Source organism: Felis catus, chromosome E1 (assembly GCF_018350175.1).
Source record: "Felis catus isolate Fca126 chromosome E1, F.catus_Fca126_mat1.0, whole genome shotgun sequence".
Lineage (NCBI taxonomy): Eukaryota > Metazoa > Chordata > Mammalia > Carnivora > Felidae > Felis > Felis catus.
This window is the reverse complement of record NC_058381.1, coordinates 44,981,893-45,008,273: the sequence shown is the minus strand read 5'-3', so window position 1 is coordinate 45,008,273 and position 26,381 is coordinate 44,981,893. Positions and strand designations below refer to the sequence as shown.

At 37.7% G+C, this 26,381-nt stretch overlaps 1 protein-coding gene and 1 long non-coding RNA gene across 47 annotated transcripts in view; one reads left to right on the top strand and one right to left on the bottom strand.

Annotated features, from left to right (window-relative positions):
• EFCAB3 (EF-hand calcium binding domain 3) overlaps positions 1 to 26,381 on the bottom strand; it is a 460,207-nt gene that overhangs the window by 425,724 nt on the left and 8,102 nt on the right. For 43 of the 46 annotated variants that reach the window (XM_045044749.1, XM_045044748.1, XM_045044746.1 and 40 more), the window contains exons 2-7: positions 22,965 to 23,074; positions 18,223 to 18,383; positions 9,407 to 9,521; positions 6,754 to 6,884; positions 5,872 to 5,954; positions 3,426 to 3,569 (exon numbers count right to left, since the gene is read on the bottom strand). In XM_045044749.1, coding sequence (XP_044900684.1) covers positions 3,426 to 3,569; positions 5,872 to 5,954; positions 6,754 to 6,884; positions 9,407 to 9,521; positions 18,223 to 18,383; positions 22,965 to 22,994 — 664 coding nt within the window. In that variant the 5' untranslated portion in view covers positions 22,995 to 23,074. Of the gene's footprint in view, positions 1 to 3,425; positions 3,570 to 5,871; positions 5,955 to 6,753; positions 6,885 to 9,406; positions 9,522 to 18,222; positions 18,384 to 22,964; positions 23,075 to 26,381 lie in introns of those variants that run through there. The other 3 variants (XM_045044757.1, XM_045044756.1, XM_045044787.1) reach the window with 2 other exon arrangements.
• On the top strand, positions 18,301 to 22,932 carry LOC123381966. Its single transcript, XR_006589653.1, has 3 exons — positions 18,301 to 18,430; positions 21,179 to 21,227; positions 22,885 to 22,932. It is a non-coding gene; the product is annotated as an uncharacterized LOC123381966 (long non-coding RNA).

The window sequence follows — 26,381 nt, the reverse complement described above, 5'->3', positions numbered from 1 at the left end:
TGAAATAAGCCAGTCAGAGAAACACAAATACCATATGATTTTACTCACATGTAGAATTTATGAAACAAAACAAGTGAACAAAGTGGTGGGGGGCGGGGGTGGGGAACAGGACAAACCAGCAAACATACTCTTAACTATAGAGAACAAACTGGGGGTTACCAGAGGGAAGGTGGACGAGGGGATGGATGAAATAGGTGAAGGGGATGAAAAGTATACTTATCTTGATGAGCACTGCATAATATAGGGAATTGCTGAATCACTATATTGTACACCTGAAACTAATACAACACTGTATGCTAACTAACTGGAATTAAAATAAAATAAAAACAAATAAAATAAAATAGGTTGTATGGCTTTGGAGTAGACTTTTATCTTTCTGTCCCTCAGTTTCCCCAACTGTAAATCCAGGTAATTGGAAGAAACTACATCTGAAGTCTTGAAATCTAAAGTTCTAAAGATTTATTGCTTTGAATTTCTAATAACAGTATTACTTAAAAGCCTTAAAATGTTCACATCCTTTGACCTAGCAATTTCAATTTTAGTGACCTATCTTTTTTCTGATGAGATAAAGAGAAAAAACCCTGCTTATAACAGCAAAAATATTAGAAATGACATATTTATTTAGATTATTTGTTATATTGCTTATTTTTCAAAACAATTTGTTTTTGTGCTTTGATCTGTTCCCAGAATAATTCACAGCTGCCAAAAGCCAAGCTCTCCAACCAGCCTGATGGAAGGGCCCGGGTGATGGATGGATCGGGACTGCATGGTGGCCCACCGACAGTGAAGCTTCTTGTACCCCTGCTTTTATGTAATTTGGCCTTAGCATTGGTCAGGGCAGCCCCCTACCAATGAAAGTACCTGGGGATTTGTCGGTTGGGGAATTGCCCATGACAGGCCCCCTGGGAAAAGGACCACGGGGGAAAGAAATAAGATTCCACAGGGAAATTATGCGGGCCTACATCCAGCCCTTGCCACCCCCTGTAAAGACTCCTCTACCTAAAGGAAGGATAGCCCCATATATTTCCCAGCCAGGGAGGGGGACAAATGGATTTGAAATCCCCACCCTGGCAACAAAGGAATGCATCTATGGTACAAATTACTCCAACCCCTAGGCCCACTTGGCCCCCAGGAGGCATTCCAGATGATAACTGGACCTGGTGGGTTAAGGTACAGAATGGTTCATTAGTTCCTAGGTATACATTGTCTCCCTGGGAGCGCAGAAGGCGTGGGTTCCCAGGGCCCTCTTGGCTCCCTCCCGGCACCCCAGACCAAAGCGAATAACTTTTGTTCCTTATACGCAAATGGTTCAAAGAAACAATTAAGAAGTCATGTCCCTGTAAATGTTCCACTTGAGGTGTTGAGAGATAGATGACCTTTCATGAAAATAGCAAAGCAAACGCTTTATAGACTATAAATAAACGTAGATACATAATGAAAATAATATGAAGAAATTAATCAATTTCTTGTAACGTTACAAGAAAATAACCATGTTGTCCCTTAATGGGTGATTACACAAAGGAACATTTTTAGAATTAGGTAAAGCCAAGAAACATAGATGACGCACGCTACAAGGAAATTGCTAACAAATATAATGCCACGTTTGCCGCAATAAAGCGGCCAGTCTAACACACTGTTGTTGTCCGTGTCCATTTGTTATTTTCGCCGAGGCCGTGCATCCTTCGGGAACCCCTGGACCTGCTGGGGCTGGACCCCGGCACACAGCCATTTAAAAAGGCAGTGTTGGGGTGCCTGGGTGGCTCAGTCGGTTAAGTGTCCAACCTCGGCTCAGGTCATGATCTCGCAGTTTGTGAGTTCGAGCCCCACGCCTGGCTCTGTGCTGACAGCTCAGAGCCTGGAGCCTGCTTCTGCTTCTGTGTCTCCCACTCTCTCTGCCCCTCCCCCACTCATGCTCTGTCTCTCTCTCAAAAATTAATAAATGTTAAAAAAAAATTAAATATTTAAAAAGGCAGTGTGGATCTATATTTATTTATATGGAAGGTTGCCTAACATATAAAGTTAATAGAAAAAGGTAACAAAATTGTATGCATGTGAGTCAACATATATATTTTCTAATTATGTGTTTATGCATATGTATATACCACAGTTACACACACACACGCACACACATGCTTAGAAAAATCCTAGAAAAATATATGTAAAAATACCAAAGTTCAGCTCTGGGTAGTGGGATTACACATAAGTTTTATTTTCTCCTTTCTATTCCCCTATGCTTTCAGAGAATAAAGTTATTTCCACTTTGAATAATTATTTTAATAATAAATCTCCAAAAAATTATATGTCAAGAGAATTAACAAATGGATAAACAAACATGTCAGAAAAAATAGAGTTGCTTTTTAGTCTTTCTAAAAGTTAGATTTATATTTATTATTTTATTTTTATACCCTCTGAAAGTTGTGTACAGTAGGCACTCAAAAAATGTTGGGGTGACTCGGATAGATAGACGAATGACACCATTGCAACTTGTCAACTCCCGTTAGGTTGCTAAGTAACATTCTATTGGTGGTCCATTTGACTCCTAGTATTCTCCATCTACAAAGTTTTTATAATAACCAATCCACATCTTTTATTTGAGTAGCTTGATGCTTTTAACCTCAGAGTATTACTGTGCCATTGTGTGTATTAAGTTTATTTTATTTCTGACCAATCCTTCAACTTATCTATACCATTTTTATTCTAAACTTATTTCTCCTCCTTAATAAGCTTGGAATGATCTGTAAATGTAATCAGTTCTCTATTATTTATTTCTTTGATTAAAGTATTGGACACTGACAACAAAAGAACAATTACTTTTCCAGATGTTTTAAAATAAAATTATTAGGATTTTGATTTGCATTTTTTTGACTACTGAGGATGGAAAATATTTTTATATGATTATTGGCTACATATATTTTCTTTTATGTGATATTCTTATCCGTGTGTCTTACTTTTCCATTCCATTGTTTGTTACTAATTTGTATGAGTTCTTTACACATTCTGAAAACTAATCCTTTGTCACTTCTGTGAATTGCAAATATTTCCAAGTTCATAACTTGTCTTTTTACTTTAAAGTGTCTTTTGATAAATAAAAGTTATTAATTTTAACATAGTTAAATATATTAATCTGGTCTTTTATACTCAAACACTTTGCCTTAAGAAATCTTCCCTATCGTATGCAAGTAGCAAAAATTAAAAGTCTAAAAATATCAGATGTTGATGAAAGTATGTCATAATCAAATCTGGTAATCAATCAATCCAATTATACCGGAGGCCCAATTTCTTAATATTATCATAAATGTGCAAAAAACGTTTTTAGAACATATTATAAAACTTAGCTTTCCTATGATTTGTAATTAATCTGACCAACATATAACTTACATCCATGTTTGCAAACCTTAAACTAATAATGAAAACACAAAACTTACCATCAATATCAACAGTCTTTAGTGCCTTTTGCATTTCCGAATCACTTATAAAAATCTTCAAGGTGTGATGGATCATTGGCAGATCATTCACATAAATTTTACCACTTTGAATTTTGCTAAAAATTTTACAGGCCTTCTGAAGTGCTAAATACACACGACAAAACAGTTAATTAATTCAAACGAATAATTATCGTCATCCCTGCTACACTCTCTCCCAATGAAAAAACAACAATGATCAGTAAAGGAAGAAAGAGGAGCAAGTCTTTGTGTTCTAATTCTTTGCTTTAAAATCAATCTCAAGGGGCGCCTGGGTGGCTCAGTCGGTTGAGCGTCCGACTTCAGCCAGGTCACGATCTCGCGGTCCGTGAGTTCGAGCCCCGCGTCGGGCTCTGGGCTGATGGCTCAGAGCCTGGAGCCTGCTTCCGATTCTGTGTCTCCCTCTCTCTCTGCCCCTCCCCCGTTCATGCTCTGTCTCTCTCTGTCCCAAAAATAAATAAACGTTGAAAAAAAAAATTTAAAATCAATCTCATGATTTATTTAGGTATGTCTAGAGTAAATGACCTCCAAGTCTACAGGTTTCCTAAACAACTCTCAGAAACTGAGAAAAGTCATGCAAAGCTCACATAGCAAAGGCAGTCACAATTTTCCCTGGGAATGTTTAAATCCTTCTTCCATGCTCCCATATCACTTGGTACCTATCTCAGACAAAGCTATTGGTATTGTGAATGCTTGCATGTCAATATCCCTCACTCAACTATCAGGCTCTAGGGGGCAAGATTTTTCATTCTTCAAGTGCCAGTGTCTACTTCAGAACAGATCCTCAAAAAATGTCTGTTGAATTAAACTGAATTTAGTTCAGTGGGTACTACCCTTAGTTTTCAGAAAAAGAGGTGCTAGATGACAGCGCTAAATACCAGAGAAAGACTAACATATTGGTAACAATGTTTTTTTTTTTTAATGTTTATTTATTCTTGAGAGAGAGAGAAAAACAGAGTGCAAGCTGGGGAGGGGCAGAGAGAGAGCTGGAGACACAGAATCTGAAGCAGGCTCCAGGCTCTGAGCTGTCAGTACAACCTATGTGAGGCTCGAACCCATGAACTGCAAAATCATGACCTGAGCCGAAGTTGGACGCTTAACCGACTGAGCCACCCAGGCGCCCCACGATGGCTTTAATAACAGGAGTTTTAGTAGAGTATTAGGGGTGGAAACCAGGTTTCAGTGAAATGGGAAGTAAATAAATAATTAAGGAAACCAACTCTTTCAAGAAGCTTCTTTGAAACACATAGAGTATAATACTGACACAGTCCCTGAGGAAGCAGAAGAAAATTCAATGGAAGAAAATTAAGAGTGAAGGGATTAGTGACATGAAAGGGAATCTTCTCCAATGAGAAAATAGGGAAGGCTATGGATGTTGTTTACAATCCTAACAGTTCTCCTCATGAGGAAAACTTTTTTTCTGTATCTATATGAGATGATGGATATTAATTAAACTTACTGTGGTAATCATCTCACAATATATGTAAGTCAAGTCATTATGCTATACACCTTAAACTTACACAGTGCTACATCTTAATTATATCCCAATAAAACTGGAGGATAAAAGATGTCTGGAGCACGTGGGTGAGTCAGTTGATTAAGCATCCGACTGCAGCTCAGGTGATAATCTCGTGGTTCGTGAGTTCAAGCCCCACATTGGGCTGTGTGCTGACAGCTCAGAGCCTGGAGCCTGCTTACGATTCTGTGTCTCCCTCTCTCTCCACCCCTCCCCTGCTCACGTTCTGTCTGTCTGTCTCTCTCTCTCAAACATAAATAAACATTAAAAATTTAAAGAAAAAGAAAAGATGCCTAACATAGGGGCATCTGGCTGGCTCAGTTAGTAGAACACGCAACTTCTGATCTCAGGGTTGTGAGTTTAAGGCCCACGTTGAGCACAGAGATTACTTATGAAAAAATAAAATAAAAAGATGCCTAATATGATGATCAGAAAGGAAAAATATGCTAAATGACTCCATAAATATAAAGAAGAGGCCCAAGATACGGGAGAGTTCAGTGTCAAGAAGTGAAGGGGGAAAAAAAAGAAGTGAAGGGTACTATGTACCAAGAACTAAATCCTAGTAAAATCAGTGAGTCTAGTGCTTACTAATATATTCATTGGATGTAATATTCAGACTTTTTTCCCAAAATATTTTAACTAAAATAAGCACATATGTTACATTTTGCCTATCAATATAACAGAAGATATTTCTAAAAAAAAGATATTTATGAATACTTATTTTACCTAGTTTGCTTATGCTTACTCACAGACTACAGCATTTGTCACATCATGTAATATTAGTTGATATCATATGCCATTAGGAGTAAAGAAAGCGACACTAATCACTGAAACAATTTCTAAAATGTACACAATCAGGTAATTTATTCAAGAAGTTCTAGAATCTATTATTACCGCTTAATTCTTGTGAGTGTAAGTGTCCTTGAGGTACTTCATTATATGATGTCTTGCAGAGGCTAGAAAGCATTTCCCTTTTCCTGTCAAAGAAACAGCCACATTAGAAAGCAGCACAAAAACGAAACGAAACAAAACAAAACAAAACACCACACACACAAAATATTTATGCCATTTTTCCATTGAAATACTAGCAAGCCTATCAACAGTTTGAGATTCTCCAGTCTCTTACTCCATAAAAACCTTTATTAAAAGACCATCCAAGTGATAGTGAATTATATACTCTTCATCCCAGAATTCCCACCTTGCTTCTTTTAGACATCTCTCTATGGAGCAGAATTTACCCTGGTCAGTAAGTAGTGCCCATGATTCACTATCCTTTGGCTGTCGTCCAATTTTTGCTACTCTTAATTCAAGTCACAGCAAATTTTATAGAAAGTTATTATAGTAAGGAAAAACAAGAGTATCTTTAAATAGCAAAGAATCCCAGATGCCACAACCTGTCAGTAAAAATTTTTTGAAAAGATGATTTATCTAATCCCCTAACACGTAAATAACTCAAATCATAGAATGTTAGTGTTAGAAGAAATCTCAAGGGTCCGTCTAGTACAAGATTCTTGTACAGATGTGGAGACTGAGGCCCAGAGATATAAAGTGAATTGTACAAGAGCCTAAGCTAGCAAGTGAGGTCAATAAGGACTCAACGTTAAGTTTGTGAATTCCACATACAGTGATCTTAGCTCTACGCCACCCTCCCTAGAGCATAGTCTTAGTCTGCACAAACTATTTTGCATACTTTATGTGGAAATGATAGAGGATTCTGAAAAGAAAAACCCAAATCTTAATGCAACATTTAAGGGAAAAAAACAATGATTTAAATACCGAATAACTGAGGAAGATGTACAAAGGGGTGATAAAGTCTTGTGAACACTGTCCTGATTCGGAAACTTGAGTGAAGACCTTTCTTTCTTAGTCATCTTCTCCTTCAACAGCTTCACTGAGGAAGAGGCAATCTAGAGCCAAATGCAGGAATGTTGGTGCCTGAGATCACACTGGTAAACCAGCATTACTGGAAAATAAACCTCTTAAAAAGATAGCTAATCATATCTGGGTTCCTCACTGATGTAAAATTGCTTTTTGTAATGGAATTAGAGTTTACATACACTAAAATTTTAAATAAACTATAGAATTTTTTTTGCAGAGTCATGTTTTTCTAAGTATGCAACTAAATCATCTAATTAATGTCGTGTCAATTTAAAATAGTGGATTTCACAAAGCAGGGCAAATCTATGGTATAGTGAAGAGAAGACCACCAGATTCTAGGCTACATATATGGGCTCTGACCATATGAGCAAAATAATGTGGAGAATCAACACAGTTATTCAAATAACACAGGTACTTATGCTTTAAATCATCCTCATGATTGAGAAAATTATCCACTTAACATGTATGCATAAGCATGATTCAAAGGTGGCAAGTAGCTGGGTAGACAGAAAAGCATCACTTTAGAAAATGAGGACTGTAATAATGGGTGTCTTCAATTTTACGTGGAGTCTAGACCCTTGTTTACATGGAGTCTAGGCCCCTTTTGAAGCACAGAAGTATGCAGAGTAAAATCTGTCTTTGTCTCAGCTCCAGGCTGGAAAAAAAGAGAGAGAGAGAGAAGAAAGAGTACTCCTCTGGATTAGTTATGGTGACAGATCTACCCACACATGAGTACAGACTCAAATCTACACTAAATATGTGGGGTAGGAGAACAGAAACCAAAAAAGTCATTTAAAGTTGTCCCATGTCCATCACATTTCTGAAGTGCAGTGCAGAAGAGAATTCAAATTCTCTTGGAGGAGAATACTCTAGATCCAGACTCACGTGAGATTCCCACAGATTTAGATCAACAATATATGAGAAAATAAACAAAAAGTACAAACTACCCAAGGACATAAGTTAATGAGTGAGAAGCAGACAAAGCAATAAACAGAAGATTTAGATCCCCCAGGGACTTTGTATTATCTTTATCAGGTATCAGTCTTGAAACAACTAAAGAACATGACCAAAAAACATGACATAAGGCAGATTATAAGAAGAACCAAATGGGGGTGCCAGGGTGGCTCAGTCGGTTGAGCGTCTGACTTCGGCTCGGGTCATGATCTGGCGGTTTGTGAGTTCAAGCCCCGCGTCAGGCTCTGTGCTCAAAGCTCAGAGCCTGGAGCCTGCTTCAGATTCTGTGTCTCCCTCTCTCTCTGCCTCTCCCCTGCTCATGCTCTGTCTCTCTCTGTCTCTCAAAAATAAATAAATGTTTAAAAAAAATTCTTTTTAAAAAGAAGAACCAGGGGCGCCTGGGTGGCTCGGTCAGTTGAGCGTCCGACTTCGGCTCAGGTCATGATCTCGCGGTCCATGAGTTCCAGCCCCGCATCGGGCCCTGTGCTGACAGCTCAGAGCCTGGATCCTGTTTCAGATTCTGTGTCTCCCTCTCTCTCTGACCCTCCCCCGTTCATGCTCTGTCTTGCTCTGTCTCAAAAATAAATAAACGTTAAAAAAAAATTTTTTTTAATTAAAAAAAAAAAGAACCAAATAAAGTTTCTAGAGGTAAAAAATATAGGCACTGAAATTAAATTCTCAATAGACAGTTTAAACTAGAGATTAGATTCAGCTGGAGAAAGATAACCTAGAAAGCAGATGGGAGAAATTACCCAGATGAGATAGACAGTATATCTAAGTACATCATACAGTGAATGAAGCAGGCTGAATGGTGGCCCCAAAAAGATATGTCCATATCCTAATCCTTGGAACCTGTATATGTGACTTTATTTGGATAAAAGGTCTGTGGAGAGGGAACAAAGTTAAGGATCTCAAGATGAGATATACAATGAAGTGTTTATAAAAATGGAAGGAGACTTGAGATATAAACACAGGGGAGAAGACCATATATAGAGCAAGATGGGGGCCAAGATTAAAGTGATGCTGCCACAGCCAAGGAATGCTCAGGGTCACTGTTACAACAGCAGAAGTGTTAACAGAGAGCATAGTAATAAAAATAAAGATCTAATGGAGAAGGAAGGGGAAAATGTCATATTCTTCTGAATGGGTTCCTTGTTACATTTTTTGTAAAAGAAAAAAGAAGGAGGAGGAGGAGGAGGAGGAGGAGGAGAAGGAAGAAGAAAAAGAAGAAAAAGAGGAGGAACAGGGGAAGGTAGAGAAAGAAGAAGAAATATTTAAGATTGTGATATTTCAGGGGTACCTAGGTGGCTCAGTAGGTTAAGTGTCTGCACGAATTTCAGTTAAGGTCACGATCTCATGGTCATGAGATCAAGTCCATGTCAGGCTCCATGCTGGGTGTGGAGCCTGCTTAGGAGTCTCTCTCTCCCTTTTCCTCTGCCCCTCTGCCCCTTTCCCCTGCTCGCACTCTCTCTCTTCTCTCAAAAAAAAAAAATGATTTTGATTGATGTGACATTTCAATACTTGGACTAAAATGTGATGGAATGTTTGAAAGCTAAAAACAACGCTCAAAAGTAAAATATTTTCAGATCATATGTACCTCAGTTCTTTCAGTATGCAACTGTACTTGTAAACTTTTCTTTCTTCTGAACTTTTTCTCTCCTGAAAAATCAGAGGATTTCTCTTCTCCACAGAGGAATATCGATGTTTCATACCTAAATTGCACAGAAAATTGGAATAATTCCTGAGTTGCTTTTTTTTCTTACTTTTTCTTTTTTTCATCTTTTATCTATAGAAAATTTCAAGCATATACAAAAGTAGACAGACTAATGTGATGATTGGGGCGACTGGGTGGCTCAGTCGGTTAAGTGTCTGACTTTGGTTCAGATCATGATCTCATGGTTCATGGGCTGGAGCCCCGCATTGGAGTCTGTGCTGACAGCTCAGGGTCTGGAGCCTGCTTCAGATTCTGTGTCTCCCTCTCTCTCTGTCCCTCCCCCACTCATGCTCTGTCTCTGTCTCTCAAAAATAAATAGACGTTAAAAAGAATAATGTGACAATCTTCCCATGTACGCATCACCCAGCTTCAATAATAGGCAATCCTATTTCAGCTATATCCCTACTCCTGTTTCTCATTATTTTGAAGCAAATTCCAACATCATATTATTTCATGAGTGAAAATTTTAATATTAATTTCTACAAGGTGTTTTTTCTTTTATTTTTGAAAAAAAATTTAATGTTTATTTTTGAGAGAGGCAGCGCACAAGCAGAGGAGGGGCAGAGAGACAGAGAGAGAAAGAGAGACAGAATCCGAAGCAGGCCCCAGGCTCCCAACACAGGGCTCGAACTCACAAACTGCGAGATCATGACCTGAGCAGAAGTCAGACGCTTAACTGACTAAGCCACCCAGGTGCCCCAAGGTGTTTTTTCTTTTAAAAAAACACATTTAAAACACAATTATGACACCCTAAAAGTTAACAATAATTTCTTAGTATCATCAAACATGGTCAGTGTTCAAATTTCCAATTGTTTCATAAATGTCAAAATTTATTAACACTCTGCATCAGGATTCAGTAAGGTCACCATTACAGTTTGTTGACTGATGTGTCTTTTAGATCTCTTTTTTATCTATAGGCTCTTTTTCCATGTCTTTTATCATCCTCATTATCACTATTGCCAGGCAATTTGTCCTATAGATTTTCCACAGTGTAGATTTTGCTAATTATATCACCATGGTTGTAGAATTTTAAAGATTTGATCAGATTAACTTCAACAGATTAAGTGTTGAACCACTAAATTGTACACCTAAAACTAATATTATACTATATGTTAACTGGAATTCAAATTAAAACTTAAAAAAGACAGCCAGGTGATTTTAACGTGTAGATAAATTTGATAGTCACTATGCAAACAACCACAGGCTTGTTCCTATTCAGAACTCCCATCAATTGGTCTATAACTCAGCATTTTATAAGAAATACCTTATTCTTCCTTATAAAGGAACTAAAAGCAAAATTAAAAGCTCTTTAGCAGAAGTGGCTCCTTCTTTTCAGAGTAACCTGCTATACAAGGGCTACTTAAGTAATACAAAGGACAATGAATGGATTGAATCTATAACATCTTCAGATGAATTTGGCCCCAAGCAAAATTGTGATGTAGAGGTAATTTTTATCATGCACCTACCTCACTGCCCTTCCTTAGCAGGTAACTTGCCCTTTTGACTCTCTATCCCTTTAAGTCCAATCCCATGAATTCCTGCCCTGAGAGTGCCATTACCTTGCTCTTAGCCCCCCTGAATCTGCCCTATTATCAGTCTCCTCTGCAGTCCTCCACTCACAAAGGGAATGACTTTAACTCTTTTGATTACAACCCAGAGTATAAAATACATTTCTATTGAGATGTAGTACACATATACAAAGAGAGAGAACTGAAGTAATTTCACAAAGTAATACTTATTATGTGAAAAACACTCTAGTGTCTTCAATACTATTCGAATTTCTTTTTAAACAAAATACCAGTTAGTGACCTCCTAAGTTGATTTTATAACACACAAGTGAGTCATAATCTAGAATCTACTGCTACTTTATATCACCCATCCTCTCCCCATATATCTCCATTGAGATCTTCATATTTCTGGAACAATTATGATTTCCACATTACTACATGATTTTTCAAATCCTTTATTATTTTTCTAAAGTATAAGTGTGTTTATGTTATGAGCTGCCTCAAACATTTTACAGAATTGGGATGACTTACTATAAATAATGAATAAGTGAAAACATTTGTTCTGTACCCTATTCTTCTAGGGCATTGTGTCTCCCAGGTAACCTAGTTTATACAGTGCTAATGAAAGAATGTAAAGGAACACTTCCACCATCTCCCATTCCTTCCTAGGTGACAAGTTTTATTGCGATGTTCTAGAAATAATTATTTTGCCTTTTGTCACTGAACATAAAGGAATAGTGGGATTCTCCATGAGATTATCACCAGATTTGTCAGCAGGAACCTTGCAGGCCAGAAGGCAGTGGTATGGTATATTTAAAATCCTGGGGGCAAAAAATACCAAAAACAAAAACCTGCCAACCAAGAGTACTCTACCCCCCAAAGCTGTCCTACAGAACCGAAAGACAGATAGTTTCCCAGACAAAAAAAAAAAAAAAAAAAAAAAAAAGGCTAAAGGAGTTCATCACACTAGATAGACTGACCTTATAAGAAATGTTAAAGTGGGGGTGCCAGGGTGGCTCAGTCGGTTGAACGTCCACCTTCAGCTCAGGTCACGATCGCATAGCTCGTGAGTTCGAGCCCCACGTCAGGTTCTGTGCTCAAAGCTCAGAGACTGGAGCCTGTTTTAGATTCTGTGTCTCCCTCTCTCTCTGCCCTTCCCTTGCTCACACTGTCTCTCTCTCTCTCCCTCTCTCTCTCTCTCTCTCTCTCTCTCTCTCTCTCTCTCAAAAATAATAAATAAACATTAAAAAAGAAAAAAGAAATGTTAAAGGGAGTTCTTCAAGCTAAAATGAAAGGATGCTAATTAGTAACATGAAAACAAATGAAAGTGTAAATCTCACTGGTAGAGGTAAACATATAGTTAAATTCAGAATACTGACATCTTCTAATGGTGGAAGGTAAATTACATATAACTCTCACATAAAGGTTAAAAGATAAATGTATTAAAAACAACTATAACAACAATAATCTGTTAATGGATACACAAATATAAAAAGACGTAGGTGGTGACATCAAAAACAAAATGAGAGTGAGGTGTAAAAACGCTGAACTTTTGTATACATTTGAAGTTAAGTTGTTACCAGTTTAAAATAGGCTTATAAGATGTTTTATATAAGCCTTATGGTAACCACAAAGCAAAAACCTACAGTAAATATACAAAAGATAAAAAGAAAGGAATCAAAGTATATCACTAGAAGGGCACCTGGCTGGCTCAGTCAGTGGAACATGTGACTCTTGATCTCGAGGTTGTAAGTTTGAGCCCCACATTGGTTGTAAAGATTACTTAAAAGTTAAAAAATATAGTTTTAAGTATATCACTAGAGAAAATCATCAAATCACAAAGGGAGAGAGTAAGAGGAAGAAAGGAACAAAGAAAACAAGCAACCAAGCCAGAAAACAAGCAACAAAATGGCAATAGTAAGTCCACACCTATCAATAATCACCTTCAATGTAAATGGACTAAATTCTCCAATCAAAAGACAGAGTGGCTGAATAGATTAAAAGAAAAAAAAAAAAAAAAAGACCCAAATATCTGCTGCCTCCTAGAGACTCCCTGCAGCTTTAAGGACACTTATAGACTGAAAGTCAAGGGATGGAAAAAGATATTCCATGAAAATGGAAACCAAAAGAGGGCAAATGTAGCTATATTCATATTAGACAAAATAAATTTCAATAAATATTTTTTGGTTTTTGTTTTTTTAATTTTTTTAATGTTTGTTTATTTTTGAGAGAGAGAGAGAGACACAGAGAGTGAGCGGGGGAGGGGCAGAGACAGAGGGAGACACTGAATCCAAAGCAGGCTCCAGGCTCTGAGCTGTCAGCACAGAGAGCAACACGGGGCTCAAACCCATGAACCATGGGATCATGGCCTGAGTAAACGTCAGTCACTTAACCAACTGAGCCACCCAGGCACCCCTCAATACGTGTTTTTTTTTAATGTTTATTTTTGAGAGAGAGAGAGAGACAGAGAGCATGATTGAGGGAGGGGCAGAGAGAGAGAGAAGGAGACACAGAATCTGAATCTGAGCTGTCAGCACAGAACCCCATGTGGAGCTCCAATTCACAAACCGTGAGATCATGACCTGAGCTGTAGTCGGACGCTCAACCGACTGAGCCACTCATGTGCCCCTCAATGTATGTTTTTAAGCCAAAAATTATAACAAGAGACAAACAAGAATCATTACATAATGATAAAGGGGTGAATTAATCAAGAGGATATAGCAACTGCAGTGTTTATGTATCCAATATTACAGCATCTAAACATATAAAACAAATATTAACAGATCTGACGGGAGAAATAGACAGCAATGCAGCAATAGTAAGGGATACTTAAATACCCCACTTTCAACAGTAGATAGACTAACTAGAGAAAAATGAAGGAGAACATTGAACTTCAACTATACTGGAAACCAAATGGACCTAACAGACATATAGAGAGCATTCTATCCAACAGCAGCAGCATATACATTCTCTCAAGCACACATGCAACATTCTCCAGGATAGATAATTTGTTAGGCCACAAAACACGTCTTTAAAATCTTAAGAAGACTGAAATCATATCAAACATCTTCTGTGACCACAAAGGTATAAAACAAGAAATCAATTACAAGAAAAAAACCTGAAAAAAATCACATATGTAGCGATTAAACAATATGTTCCTGAACAACCAATTGGTCAAAGAGAAAATCAAAAGGGAAATAAAAAATACCTGGAGACAAAGTAAATGAAAACACAATATACCAAAACTTACTGGATGCAGCAAAAGCTGTTCTAAGAAAAATGTTTATAGAGATAAACACGTACATAAAGAAAAAAGAGGGGCACCTGGGTGGCTCAGTTGGTTGAGAGTCCAATCGGCTCAGGTCATGATCTCACATGACAGCTGATAGCACAGAGCCTGGAGCCTGCTTTGGATTCTGTGTCTCCCTCTCTCTCTGCCCCTCCCCCACTCACACTCTGTCTCTGTGTCTCAAAAATGAATAAACGTTAAAAAATAAAACTTAAAAAAAAGAAAAAAGAAAGATCTCGAATAAACAACTTAATTTTATACCTCAAGGAACTGGAAGGAAAAAAGGAACTAAGCCCAAAGTTAATAGAAGGAAGGAAATAACAAAGCTCAGAAATATAGACTAAAAAGACAATAGAAAAGATAAAAGAAGCTAAGAGTTTGTCTTTTGAAAAAATAATCAAAACTGACAAATCTTACTAGACTAAGAAAAAAAGAAAAGTCTCAAAATCAGAAATAAAGAGGAGACATTCAACTGATAACAGAAATACTAAAGCTCATAAGAAATTACTATGAACAATTATATGCCAACAAATTAGATAACCTAAAAGAAATTTATAAATTTCTAGAAACATACAAGACTGAATCACAAAGACATAGAAAATGTGAACAGACCAATTATTAGTAAGGAGATTGAATCAGTAATCAAAGACCTCCCAACAAAGTCCAAGATGGCTTCACTGGTGATTTCTACTAAACATTTAAGAATTAACACCAATCCTTCTCAAACTCTTCCCAAAAACTGAAGAGGAGGGAACACTTCCAAACTTGTTTTATGAGGCCAAGATTACAGGTAACAAAACCAGACAAGGACACTACAAGAAAAAAAATCTGCCGTCCAATATCCCTGATAAACATAGATGCAAAAATTCTCAACACAATATTTCAATAGTACATTATATTAGTACAATATTAGTACAATACAATATTAATACTAATTAGTACAATACAATACTAATATTGTACAGTATTATTACAATATACTAATATTTCAATTGTACATTAAGAGGATCATAGACCATGATCTAGTGGGATTTATTTCTGGAATTCAAGGATGGTTCAACATAGGCAAAACAGTAAATGTGATACCCCACATGTGATACCCCAAATGGGATAGGGAAAAACCCATTCTTCTTCTGTGTTTCTCCTTTACTCCTCCACGACTACCACACTCACAACACTTCTGACACCAGATGTGTGAGGTATTCTTCCCCACCACCAAGCAATTCTCTGCCACACCAACTGGGTGTGGCACCAACTGGGTCCTACAATTTACCTCAATTCTAACACTATCTACTTGGATATACTGTCAGATTCCACAGGTTAAGGGATCTGTCCCACAAGGCTGCTCCCACCCCACTTGTGCCAATCACAACTCCAGATTGTGACCTGTGCTTCAGACTCATCACCTATAAATGAGAGGCTCCCAAAAGACCCTCCTTGGAGTTGATTAATTTGCTAGAAGAGCTCACAGAACTTAGAAAAATAGTTACATATGTTTACCAGTTTATTTTTTTAAATATGACAAAAGATACAGGTGAATAGCCAGATGAAGGGATACATAGGGCAATGTCTGGCAGGATCTTAGCACAGGAGCTTCTGTCCCCAAGGATTTGGGAGGACATCAGCCTCCTGGTATGTGGATGTGTTTACCAACCTGGAAGATCTCTGAACAGGCCTATACTATTGAGATTTTTATGGAGGCTTATTCATGTAGGTAGGATCAATTATTAATTCCATTTCCAGTCCCCTTCCCCTCTCTGGAGAACTTCTAGGTTGGTGAACACATCCACAGACTAGGAGGGTGACACACCCCAACCCCATGGGGACAGAAGCTCCTGTGCTTGGGACCCTCCCAAACCTCACCCAATGAATATCTTCATGTGACTATTCTTCTGTATACTCAGTCATGTCCTTTAATAAACTGCTGAACATAAATGTTTCCCTGAGTTCTGTGAGATGCTCTAGCAATTAATTAAACCTGAGTAGGGGTCATGGGAACCTCTGATCTGTACCCAAGTCAAACAGATTACAAAATCAATGGACAAAAATCAGTTATATTTCTATACACTAACAAGAAACTATCAGAAAGATAAATTAAGAAAACAATCCCATTTACAATAGCATCAAAAAACAAAATACTTGGAAACAGATTTAACCAAGGAGGCGAAAGATGAGTACACCAAAAACCATAAAACATTAATGAAAAACACTGAAGAAGACACAAATAAATGGCAGGATGTTTTGTGTTTGTGGACTGGAAGAATTAATATTTTTTAAATGTCTTATACTACCCAAAGTGATTTATATATTAAATGCAATTCCTGTCCAAATTCCACTGGCATTTTTTGCACAGAAGTAGAATAAATAATCCTAAAATTTGTATAGAATCACAAGAGACCTCAAAGAGCTAAAGCAATTTTGAAAAGGAAATAGTAACACTTGTAGAACATAGTAAGCTCTTCGACATTGGACAATAATGTTTTGGATTTGACACAAAAAGCAAAGGCAACAAAAGCAAAATTAACAAGCGGGACTACATCAAACTAAAAAGTTTCTGGACAGCAAAGGAAACCATCAGCAAAATGAAAAGGGAATCTACAGAATGGGAGAAAATATTTGCAAACCATATATCTGATGAGTTAATAGTCAAATATACAAGGAATTCATACAACTCAATAACATAAATAATCCAATTTTAAAAGGACGTGAATAGACATTTTTCCAAAAAAAGACATACAAATGGCCGACAGGTACATGAAATGGCTCACAATCGCTCATCATCAGGGAAATGCAAATCAAAACCATAATGACGTATCATCTCACACCTGTTAGAATAGCTGTTTTCAAGGAGACAAGAAACAAGTATTGGCAAGAATGTGGAGGAAAGGAAACACTTGTGCACTGCTGGTGGGAATGTAAATTGGTGCAGCCACTATGGAAAACAATGTGGAGTTTCCTCAAAAAATTAAAAATATAACTACAATATGATCCTGCAATTCCATTTCTGGCTATATATCTGAAGGCAATGAAAACACTCTCAAAGAGATATCTGCACTCCTAGATTCATCACAGCATTATTCACAACAGCCAAGGTATGGAAACAATATAAATGTCAATCAACAGATAAATGGCTAAAGGTGTGTCATCACACACACACACACACACACACACACACACACACACACACAGGAATACTACCCAGCCATGCAACATGGATGGACCTTGAGGGCATCATGTGAAGTAAAATAGGTCAGACATAGAAAGGCAAATACTGGATGATCTTATATATATGTGGACTCTAAAAAAGCCAAATTCATAGAAACAGAGTGTAGAAGGGTGGTTTCCAGGGATGGAGGTGGGGGAAATAAGAAAAGGGAGAGGCTGGTAAAGGGTAGAAACTTTCAGTTAAAAGATAAATAAGGTCTGTGGGCCTAATGCATAACATTATGGCTATACTTGATAACACTATATTGCACAATGGCAATTTGCTAAGAGAGTAGAACCTAAGTGTTCTCACCAACATAGTTAAGTAAATAAGGTAAATATGTGAAATGAGTAAAAGGTGGTAATCATTTCACTATGTAAACATATATCAAATCTTCACATTGTAGACTTAAATACATTATTTTGTCAAAAAAGACAAACTTGCAGGCATATGGATAATTGCTCTGCTATAACTAGAAGCCCATGGTGGCTTAGAGGCTTCCACATAGCTGTGAGAGAAATGAGAAAAAACATGAAAAGAACGGCTACCTAGGAGTTAAAACTATACCAAAAGAAAGGCCACAAATATGCATGATCCTCCACATTTAGCACCTTATGAGAACATAGGAGCTACATTTTTGGTTCTCTCAAGCTTGCAGCAGTATAATTCAATTTAGTGAGTTCACACTTTAACTTACCTTTTTTTGTGCTCTAGCCTCAAACCCTTAATTTCACGTGAAATTGTCTTCTGTGTCATTTGAGAAAACTTGATGTCTTTCTTGTTGTCAATATGTCTCGATGGCAAGTTGGTTGCAAGAGAACCGCAGCCTTCATCTGATAAATCGCTATTTTCTTCTGCCTGGGGAGTAACCAAGAGCCACAGTCAACCGTGTTCTCTTTGCACAAGTAAGTTCAGTATGACCTTCCGGGTCAAATAATTCATTGTAGATACATATTTTCTCTAAAGTGATGCTACCAGACAGAATTTTGCTGAAAAGGATTTAATTATCAGTGCATTAGTTCAGATTAGGTACATGTTCTAAATGTCACCAACTATCCTTAGTGCATTATGCAGCTATAAAATGCCCAGCATTCGTGAACATACCTAACAGTTGTGGAATCTAGTTCTTAAGGCATCTTTAAATTACTTCATTAAATTAAAAACTCTTCTCCATGAACATAAGGGAAGGGAGGTGAAAATAATATAAAAACAGGGAGGGGGACGAAACATAAGAGACTCTTAAATATGGAGAACAAATAAAGGGTTACTGGAGGGGTTGTGGGAGGGGAGATGGGCTCAATGGGTAAGGGGCATTAAGGAATCTCCTCCTGAAATCACTATTGCACTATATGCTAACTAACTTGGATGCAAATTAAAAATATATAAACTAAAATTTTAAAAAATAATTAAAAAGAAATAAAAACTCTTTTCTACATCCACTATCAAGAGGATGAGAAGACAAGCCACAGACTGAGAGTAAGTACTTACAAAAGACATATCTGATAATGGGCTGTACTCAAAGTACTGTTATTCCGTATATTCAAAAATATATACAAAGAACACTTAACAATAAGAAAAAGCACAACCCGGGGCGCCTGGGTGGCACAGTCAGTTAAGCGTCTGACTTCAGCCAGGTCACGATCTCGCGGTCCGTGAGTTCGAGCCCCGCGTCGGGCTCTGGGCTGATGGCTCAGAGCCTGGAGCCTGTTTCCGATTCTGTGTCTCCCTCTCTCTCTGCCCCTCGCCCGTTCATGCTCTGTCTCTCTCTGTCCCAAAAATAAATAAACGTTTGAAAAAAAAAAATTAAAAAAAAAAAAAGAAAAAGCACAACCCAACTTAAAAGTGGGCAAAAGATCTTAACACACATCTTACCAAAGAAGACGTGCAGATGGCAAACAAGCAAAGGAAAAGATCATTTGCTCAACATCATGTCAATAGGAAAGTGCAAATTAAAACATCAAGATACCACTACACATCTGTTAAAATGGCCAAATCCAAAATACTGACAAAACCAAATGCTGGCAAGGATGTGGAGCAAGAGGAACTCTTATTCATTGCTGGTGGGAATGCAAAATGGTACAACCACTTTGAAAGACAGTACTAAACATACTTATACCATATTTGGCAGCAATCACACCCTATTAGTATTTACCAAAGGAGTAGAAAACATATATCCACACAAAAACCTGCACACAGATGCTTAAAACAGCTTTATTCAGAATTGCCAAAACTTGGGGAAAAAAACAGTGCCCTTCAGCAGATGAATGGCAGTAGATTCAGTACATGAACTGTGGTACATCTAGAAAATGGAATACTATCTGGCACTAAAAAGAAAGGAACTATCAAGCCATGAAAAGACACGGAGGAAACTTAAATACGTATCGCTAAGTAAAATAAGCCCATCTGCAAAGGCTACATACTATATGATTCCAACTATACGACATTCTGAATAGGTTAAACTATAAAGACTACAGAGACCAGCGGTAGTCAGTGGAGGAGGGGGAAAACGAATAAGCAGAGCACAGAAGATATGTAGGGCAGTGAAACTATTCTATATACTATAATAATGGCTACATGTCACTATACATTTGTCCAAACTCACAGAATGCACAATACTGAATCAACCCCAATGTAAAGTATGGACTTTGGGTGATAAAGATATGTCCGTGTAGGTTTATTGATTGTAACAAATGTACCACGGTGGTGTAGGATGTTGATAGTGGAGGAGGCTGCACATGTATAGAGGCAGGGAGTATATGGGAACTCCCCACTCAATTTTGCTGTGAATCTAAAACTGCTCTAAAAAATAAAAGTCTATCGAGAAAAAAAATAAAGCAGCTATACTGCTTCTAAACAGACACCTCCCCCTCCAAAAAAGGAAGTAGAGCCCAGGAGCAATGAACATGTTTAGAAAAAGAGGAACGAAGTGAGAAATATACTCTTTTGAAATGCGGGTGTTTGCAGGTCATCTGGGTAGCTCAGTGGGTTAAGCATCCAGCTCTTGGTTTCAACTTAGGACATGATCTCACAGTTCATGAGTTCGAGCCCTGCATCGGGCTCTTTGCTGACAGTGCAGAGCCTGCTTGGGATTCTCTCTCTCCTTCTCTCTCTCTCTGCCCCTCCACTGTTCATCCTCACTTTCTCTCTCTCTCTCTCTCAAAAATAAACTTAAAAAAAAAAAAAAACATGGCTGCTTGCTTAAAACAACTGGACTGCATCTAGCTGATCAAAGGTACATTAGTTTTTAACCCCTGAACAAATTACAAAGGCAATGTATAAAGCAAATCACTAAGGGGGTTTAGAGAATCTCTATTTCTACACAAAATGTAAATTAAGGGAACTATTTCAGTGACTTTTAGGGTCTGCATACATTCATCTTACAACAGAGGCACACCTTTAACAACCTGCTTCAAAAAGGCAATCTGATTTGCTGCCCTAATATTTATCAGGAATGATGAAAAGTTTCCTAGAGATGTTGAGAAAAATGACTCAAAACAGAAACCAGGAAAATAAAAGGAGGAAGATCTAAAAAGACAGAGAGGCACAAAAACCTGTTATCAAAGACCAGATGAACAGAAGCAGTCAAATAGTGAACAGAAACTTTGATGATACAGAAAAGGAAGAAAATAATCTCTGAAATTCTGTGTTTAAAGGTGAACCGTCTGTGAAGTATAAACTACACAGCCTAAGGAAGACAAACTGGTATGATATATTAATACTCTTAATTATTTTAACTTTTAAGAATCAGCTCTTCCAAATCAGCTCATGAGGATACAATCAACTAAGTATTAGGTATAAGAAAGTGGAACAGGTTAGTAGACATATCACACATCTTGGTACTTAGCAAGAAGCCTTGAAATTGTTTTTTTGTTTTTTTTTTTTGCGGGGGTGGGGGGGCACCTGAGTGGTTCAGTTGGTTAAACATCTGACTTTTGTTTTTAATTTTTTTAATGTTTATTTATTTTTGAGAGAAAAAGAGACACAGATGAGTGGGAGAGAGGCAGAGAGAGAGGAAGACACAGAATCAAAAGCAGGCTCCAGGCTCTGAGCTGTCCGCACATAGCCCGTCATGGGGCTTGAACCCAAGAACCATGAGATCATGATCAGAACCAAAGACAAATGCTTAACCAACTGAGCTGCCCAGGTGTCCCTAACTTTTGATTTCAGCTCAGGTCATGATCTCAGTTTGTGAGATCCAGCCTCACACCACTCTGTCTGCTGACAGCACAGAGCCTGCTTGGGATCCTCTCTCTACTTCTCTCTGCCCCTCTCCCACTCATGTTCTCTCTAGCGCACATGTGCTCTCTCTCAAAATAAATAAATAAACGTTAAAAAAAATTTTTTTTAATTTCTTTCGGATTACAGTATAGGTACATGTCATATGGTAGCACCAGATCCATTGAAAGCATAAATTTAAAAGGTTAAGACTCTCAGCTGACAATGTTGAATTTTTCCTGAGCCTTGTGCTCCTGGAAAGCAGTGAAGATTAAAGGAATCCCTTCACCCTTTTGTGTTCTGGAAAATGGCCTGCTGCAAGGAATCACCCTTCCCCCCATAAGCTTTAGATAAAACTCACAGATGCCCCCCTTGTTTACCTATGACAAGGCCAAATACCTTCAAAACTCCTTTTCTTTGCTCTACGAAATGATTAGCTAAACTGTTTTAACCCCACTGATTAATTAGAACAGAAGGATTATTAGCCAAACTGTGGTTAAGCTTTCCTCCTTCCTCCAGGCCCCTACAATATTCTCTGATCTGTTTATCTCATCATGCCACTCTTTCATCCCACTTCCCCAAATCCAGTTCCTAGCCTTGTTGACTCCTCTCCATGAAAGAAAAGCCATTTTTGCCTAGCCCTTGAGCTCCTTGAAGATCTTATGGTCACAGCCTTCCCTCTCCTATTTCAATAAATAGTCCCTTTCCTCCCTTGGAATAATCCTTTCAAATAAAGTCTCTCCTTACTAAGTCCGGGTTTGTTTTTTGTTTGACACAATACCGGCCAATGGATAAGAACATCCCCTGAATCACAGGGAAGAAGGCTAGCTTGGTATCTTTTAGATTACCTTCTGGTTAGACTCCCACATCATTAATTATGTTACCTACAACCGTTTATGTAGGTTTAAATCTTTATTCTCCTAAAAAATTATCCCAGTCCCCTACCCCGCAAAATACTCTCAACATACACCACAGACCTCTTGATATTGCTGGGATGAAAGTTCATTATATGCCCACTAAAAGAACTCAAAACTCACCTTAGTTATTAAAAGATCCTATAACTATATTGCTCTATGAATCTGCTTACTGATTATGGGTGTGAGATAAACATAAACTAATTTTTTAATGTAAACTATTTTTGAAGAAGAAGAAGAAGAAGAAGAAGAAGAAGAAGAAGAAGAAGAAGAAGAAGCCGCCTTTAGAAACTGTTTTTGAAAAAAATACCTGGCAGAATAAAGGTACTTTACTTTCCATTTTTCAGTTTAGAGGTAAATTCGGCCCTTGAGGACTCAAAGGTCTTGATGAACAAGTATGAATGAGCACAAAAGGATTTCCTGCCAAAAAAAAAAGATAAGAAAAAAATCATATGCCTGCTTAAGAGACTTAATTACATTTACCTACCTGGTTATCCCTGTAATATAACACAGTATAATACCAAATAGATATTCCCCAAGCCATATATGTGTACAAAAACTAGAAAAAGCAGTTAGTAGATTGTAATTCACAGGAGATCACACCGTCCCTTAATTTTACCTTTTGTGGTATAAGAAGTAGAGAAATCCAAAACAAATGACATAAAAGGCAGAGAAATCCACTTATATTTATTTATTCAAATAAACCCAGAGAAACAGAACTACTAACATAGCAGCAATTCCCAATGTTATTAAATGCTTACTATATACTAGACATTATGATGAACACTTTAACATAAATTATTTCATTTATTCCTTACAGATATTTTTTAAGGAATTATCGTTATCTTTATTTTACAGATGAGGAAAATAAAGACTCAGATCAAGTTGTCCAAGATTAAACCGGCAACAAATAGCGGAGTCAGAATTTGAAGTCAGACAGCCTAACTCAAGAGCCGTGGTCTTCAGCACCCTATAACATCGCCTCTCAAAAAAATACTATTGTAAACAAAAGATGCCTCAGCCTGTTTTAAATCAAAGACTTCCACATCACATACCAACCAATTTTCAAAATTCCTCACATTTTCACAGGCTTTTTTTACTTATATCTGAGTTACAGTGGATGTGCTATTTATTACATTGCTAGTTATATTACATTGTTACAATTATCAGGGTCATTTTCATACCATGAAGTTTAACTGCAAGTATTAATATTCTTAACAGAGATAGTAGTTTAAAATCACTTACTTCTGAAATGTTATACTAATTACTGCTGAATGTGGTATGTCCAACATTCCTGGATTCAAACCATGTTAAAAATCCAATGAAACCATGTGACAAATAGCCATCTCAGAAGACATTAGGTGGCTATGCAGATTTCCCCAGCAACCCACTCGATGTTACCTCTTCGAGGTCTTCTCGAATGAGCTCAATCTTTACTTAGCAACTATTTGGTATAGTATGGTCTCCACCATTATAACTGTCTTCACTACTCAACTGGCATTAATCATTTGCCTTATATTTTTATTTGCCACATATACATCTCCTATATCAACTATAACCTAAATTTCATGGATGGTATCTTGGATTGGTATCTTATCATTCTTTGAATTATTTCTCACAATAACAAGCACAATGCTATATGTATAAAAGAAAGGAAAGAAAGAAGGGGGGGAAGAGAGGGAGGAGGGAAGAAGGAAAGGAAAGGAAAGGAAAGGAAAGGAAAGGAAAGGAAAGGAAAGGAAAGGAAAGGAAAAGAGAGAAGGCATGTCTTCCTTATGGAGATTACTCACCAACAGCTTGTTAAGTTATCAAAGTACCTAATTAAGCACAGTAAGCTTTATTTAAATAAACCATGAAAGGAAGAATTGTTTCATAATTTTTTGACCTATCAAAAAGTTGACTGGTTTTAATCCGCTGGATGAATCAAATACTACATAACCCTCTCCAAGCTAAGAGAAAAAATAGTACAGGAAGTCCCTTCCCCATAAATCTGACAAAAGATGTCTCGAGTCTTTCAATCCTATGATACATATATGAACTTGCAAGGACAAACCAAGAGAAATGAACTTGTATTTCTCTTGTCCAATCTATCCGTTTGTCTCTCCATCCATGAATTCAACACATATATACTGCATGCTTACTATGTACTAGGCTCTCCTCCAGGCTGAAAACAGAGACAACAGGGATACAGCAGTGAAAAACACAGGAAAAAACAAATCCTGTTTATTTATCTGGCTCCTCATGGAGCTCACATCCTAGTCAAGGAGTATGTTATCTGTGATAAGTATGAAAGGGGAAAAAAATGTAAAGTAGGGGGAAAAAGTGAAGTACGGTGTTAGGGAAGAGAAGCAGGGAACAGATAGGGTAGCCAAGAAAGACCTTACTGAGAGGGAGACTTGTGCATACAGATCTGAAGGCATGAAAGTAGGAAGCCAATGAATATCTGAGGGGACAGCACTTCAGCCAGAGAAAAGCAAGTACCTAGGCTCAGAAGTAAGACGCAGCTTCATTGTTCAAGGAACAGTGGGAAAGCCCATAAAGCTGAAGCAGAAAAAGCAAAGTGAAAGAAGTGGGGATCAGAGGGGTCAAGGAAGGGGGGCAGAAATAGAGGGCCCTTAAATCATTGTAAAAACTCTGGCTTGTGCTCTGAGATGGGAAGCCGTGAGACCGTTTTGAGAAGGGAGATGACATGATGTAAAGTCCTTTCTGAAAGGATCACTCTAGTCGTCACAAAGAGGATAACCAGGTGGGGCTAGATTCCTAAAAGCCAAGTGGAAAAAAGTACTCCAAAAGAAGAATGAGTAATTGCCTGGGTGGCTCAGTTGGTTAAGGGTCTGACTCTTGATTTCAGCTCAGGTCATGATCTCAAGGTTCATGAGGTCCAGCCCCTCATCAGGCTCTGCACTGACAGTGCAGAGCCTGCTTGGGATTCTCTCTTTCCCTCTCTCTCTGCCCCTACCCTGCTCGCTCTCTCCGTCTCTCAAAATAAATTCCAAAAAAAAATAAGAATGAGTAATCAGCTGTGACAAATGCTGCCAACAGGTGAAGTGAGAGGAGTACTGAATGGCTGAGTAGGTTTTCCAACATGGAGGACACCAACGACCCTAAGAGGAGCCATTTGGGTAGTATGGTAAGGAAATAATGTCCTTGGAGTGAGTTCAAGAGAGAACGGAGGAGAGAAAACAGAGACAAACAGAAGACAGGACTCTTTCAAAGAGTATGCTTTAAAGGGGAAAAGAAATGAGGTAGTAGCTGAGGGGCAAAGGGGTTATGAGGGTTGAAGACGGGGGAAAATAAAGGCATGTTCATACGCTGATAAGAATAATCTAGTAGAGAAGCAAAAATTGATCACACTGGAGGGGAGAATTACTGAAACAATATTCTCAAGTAGGATAAAGGCGATGAGATTTAGGGCACAAGGGCAGGGTCTGTCCTTAGCTGAGAATATACTTATATAATAGGAGACATGACAGAGTAATTGGGCTTAATTACATGAAGACCAAGTAAGTAGATGTGGTTGTAGAGGCTTGTGAAAATCATCTGATTGCTGTGAGTTTTCTTTTATTATTTAATATCTATATTATATATATAAACTTTTAAGATGGAAATCATCTGATTGCTGAGTTCTCTTTTATTATTTGATATATAGATAAGCTTTTATTATTTCTCATATATATATATATATGCTTTTAAGTAGGCTCCACACCCAATGTGGGGCTTGAAACCA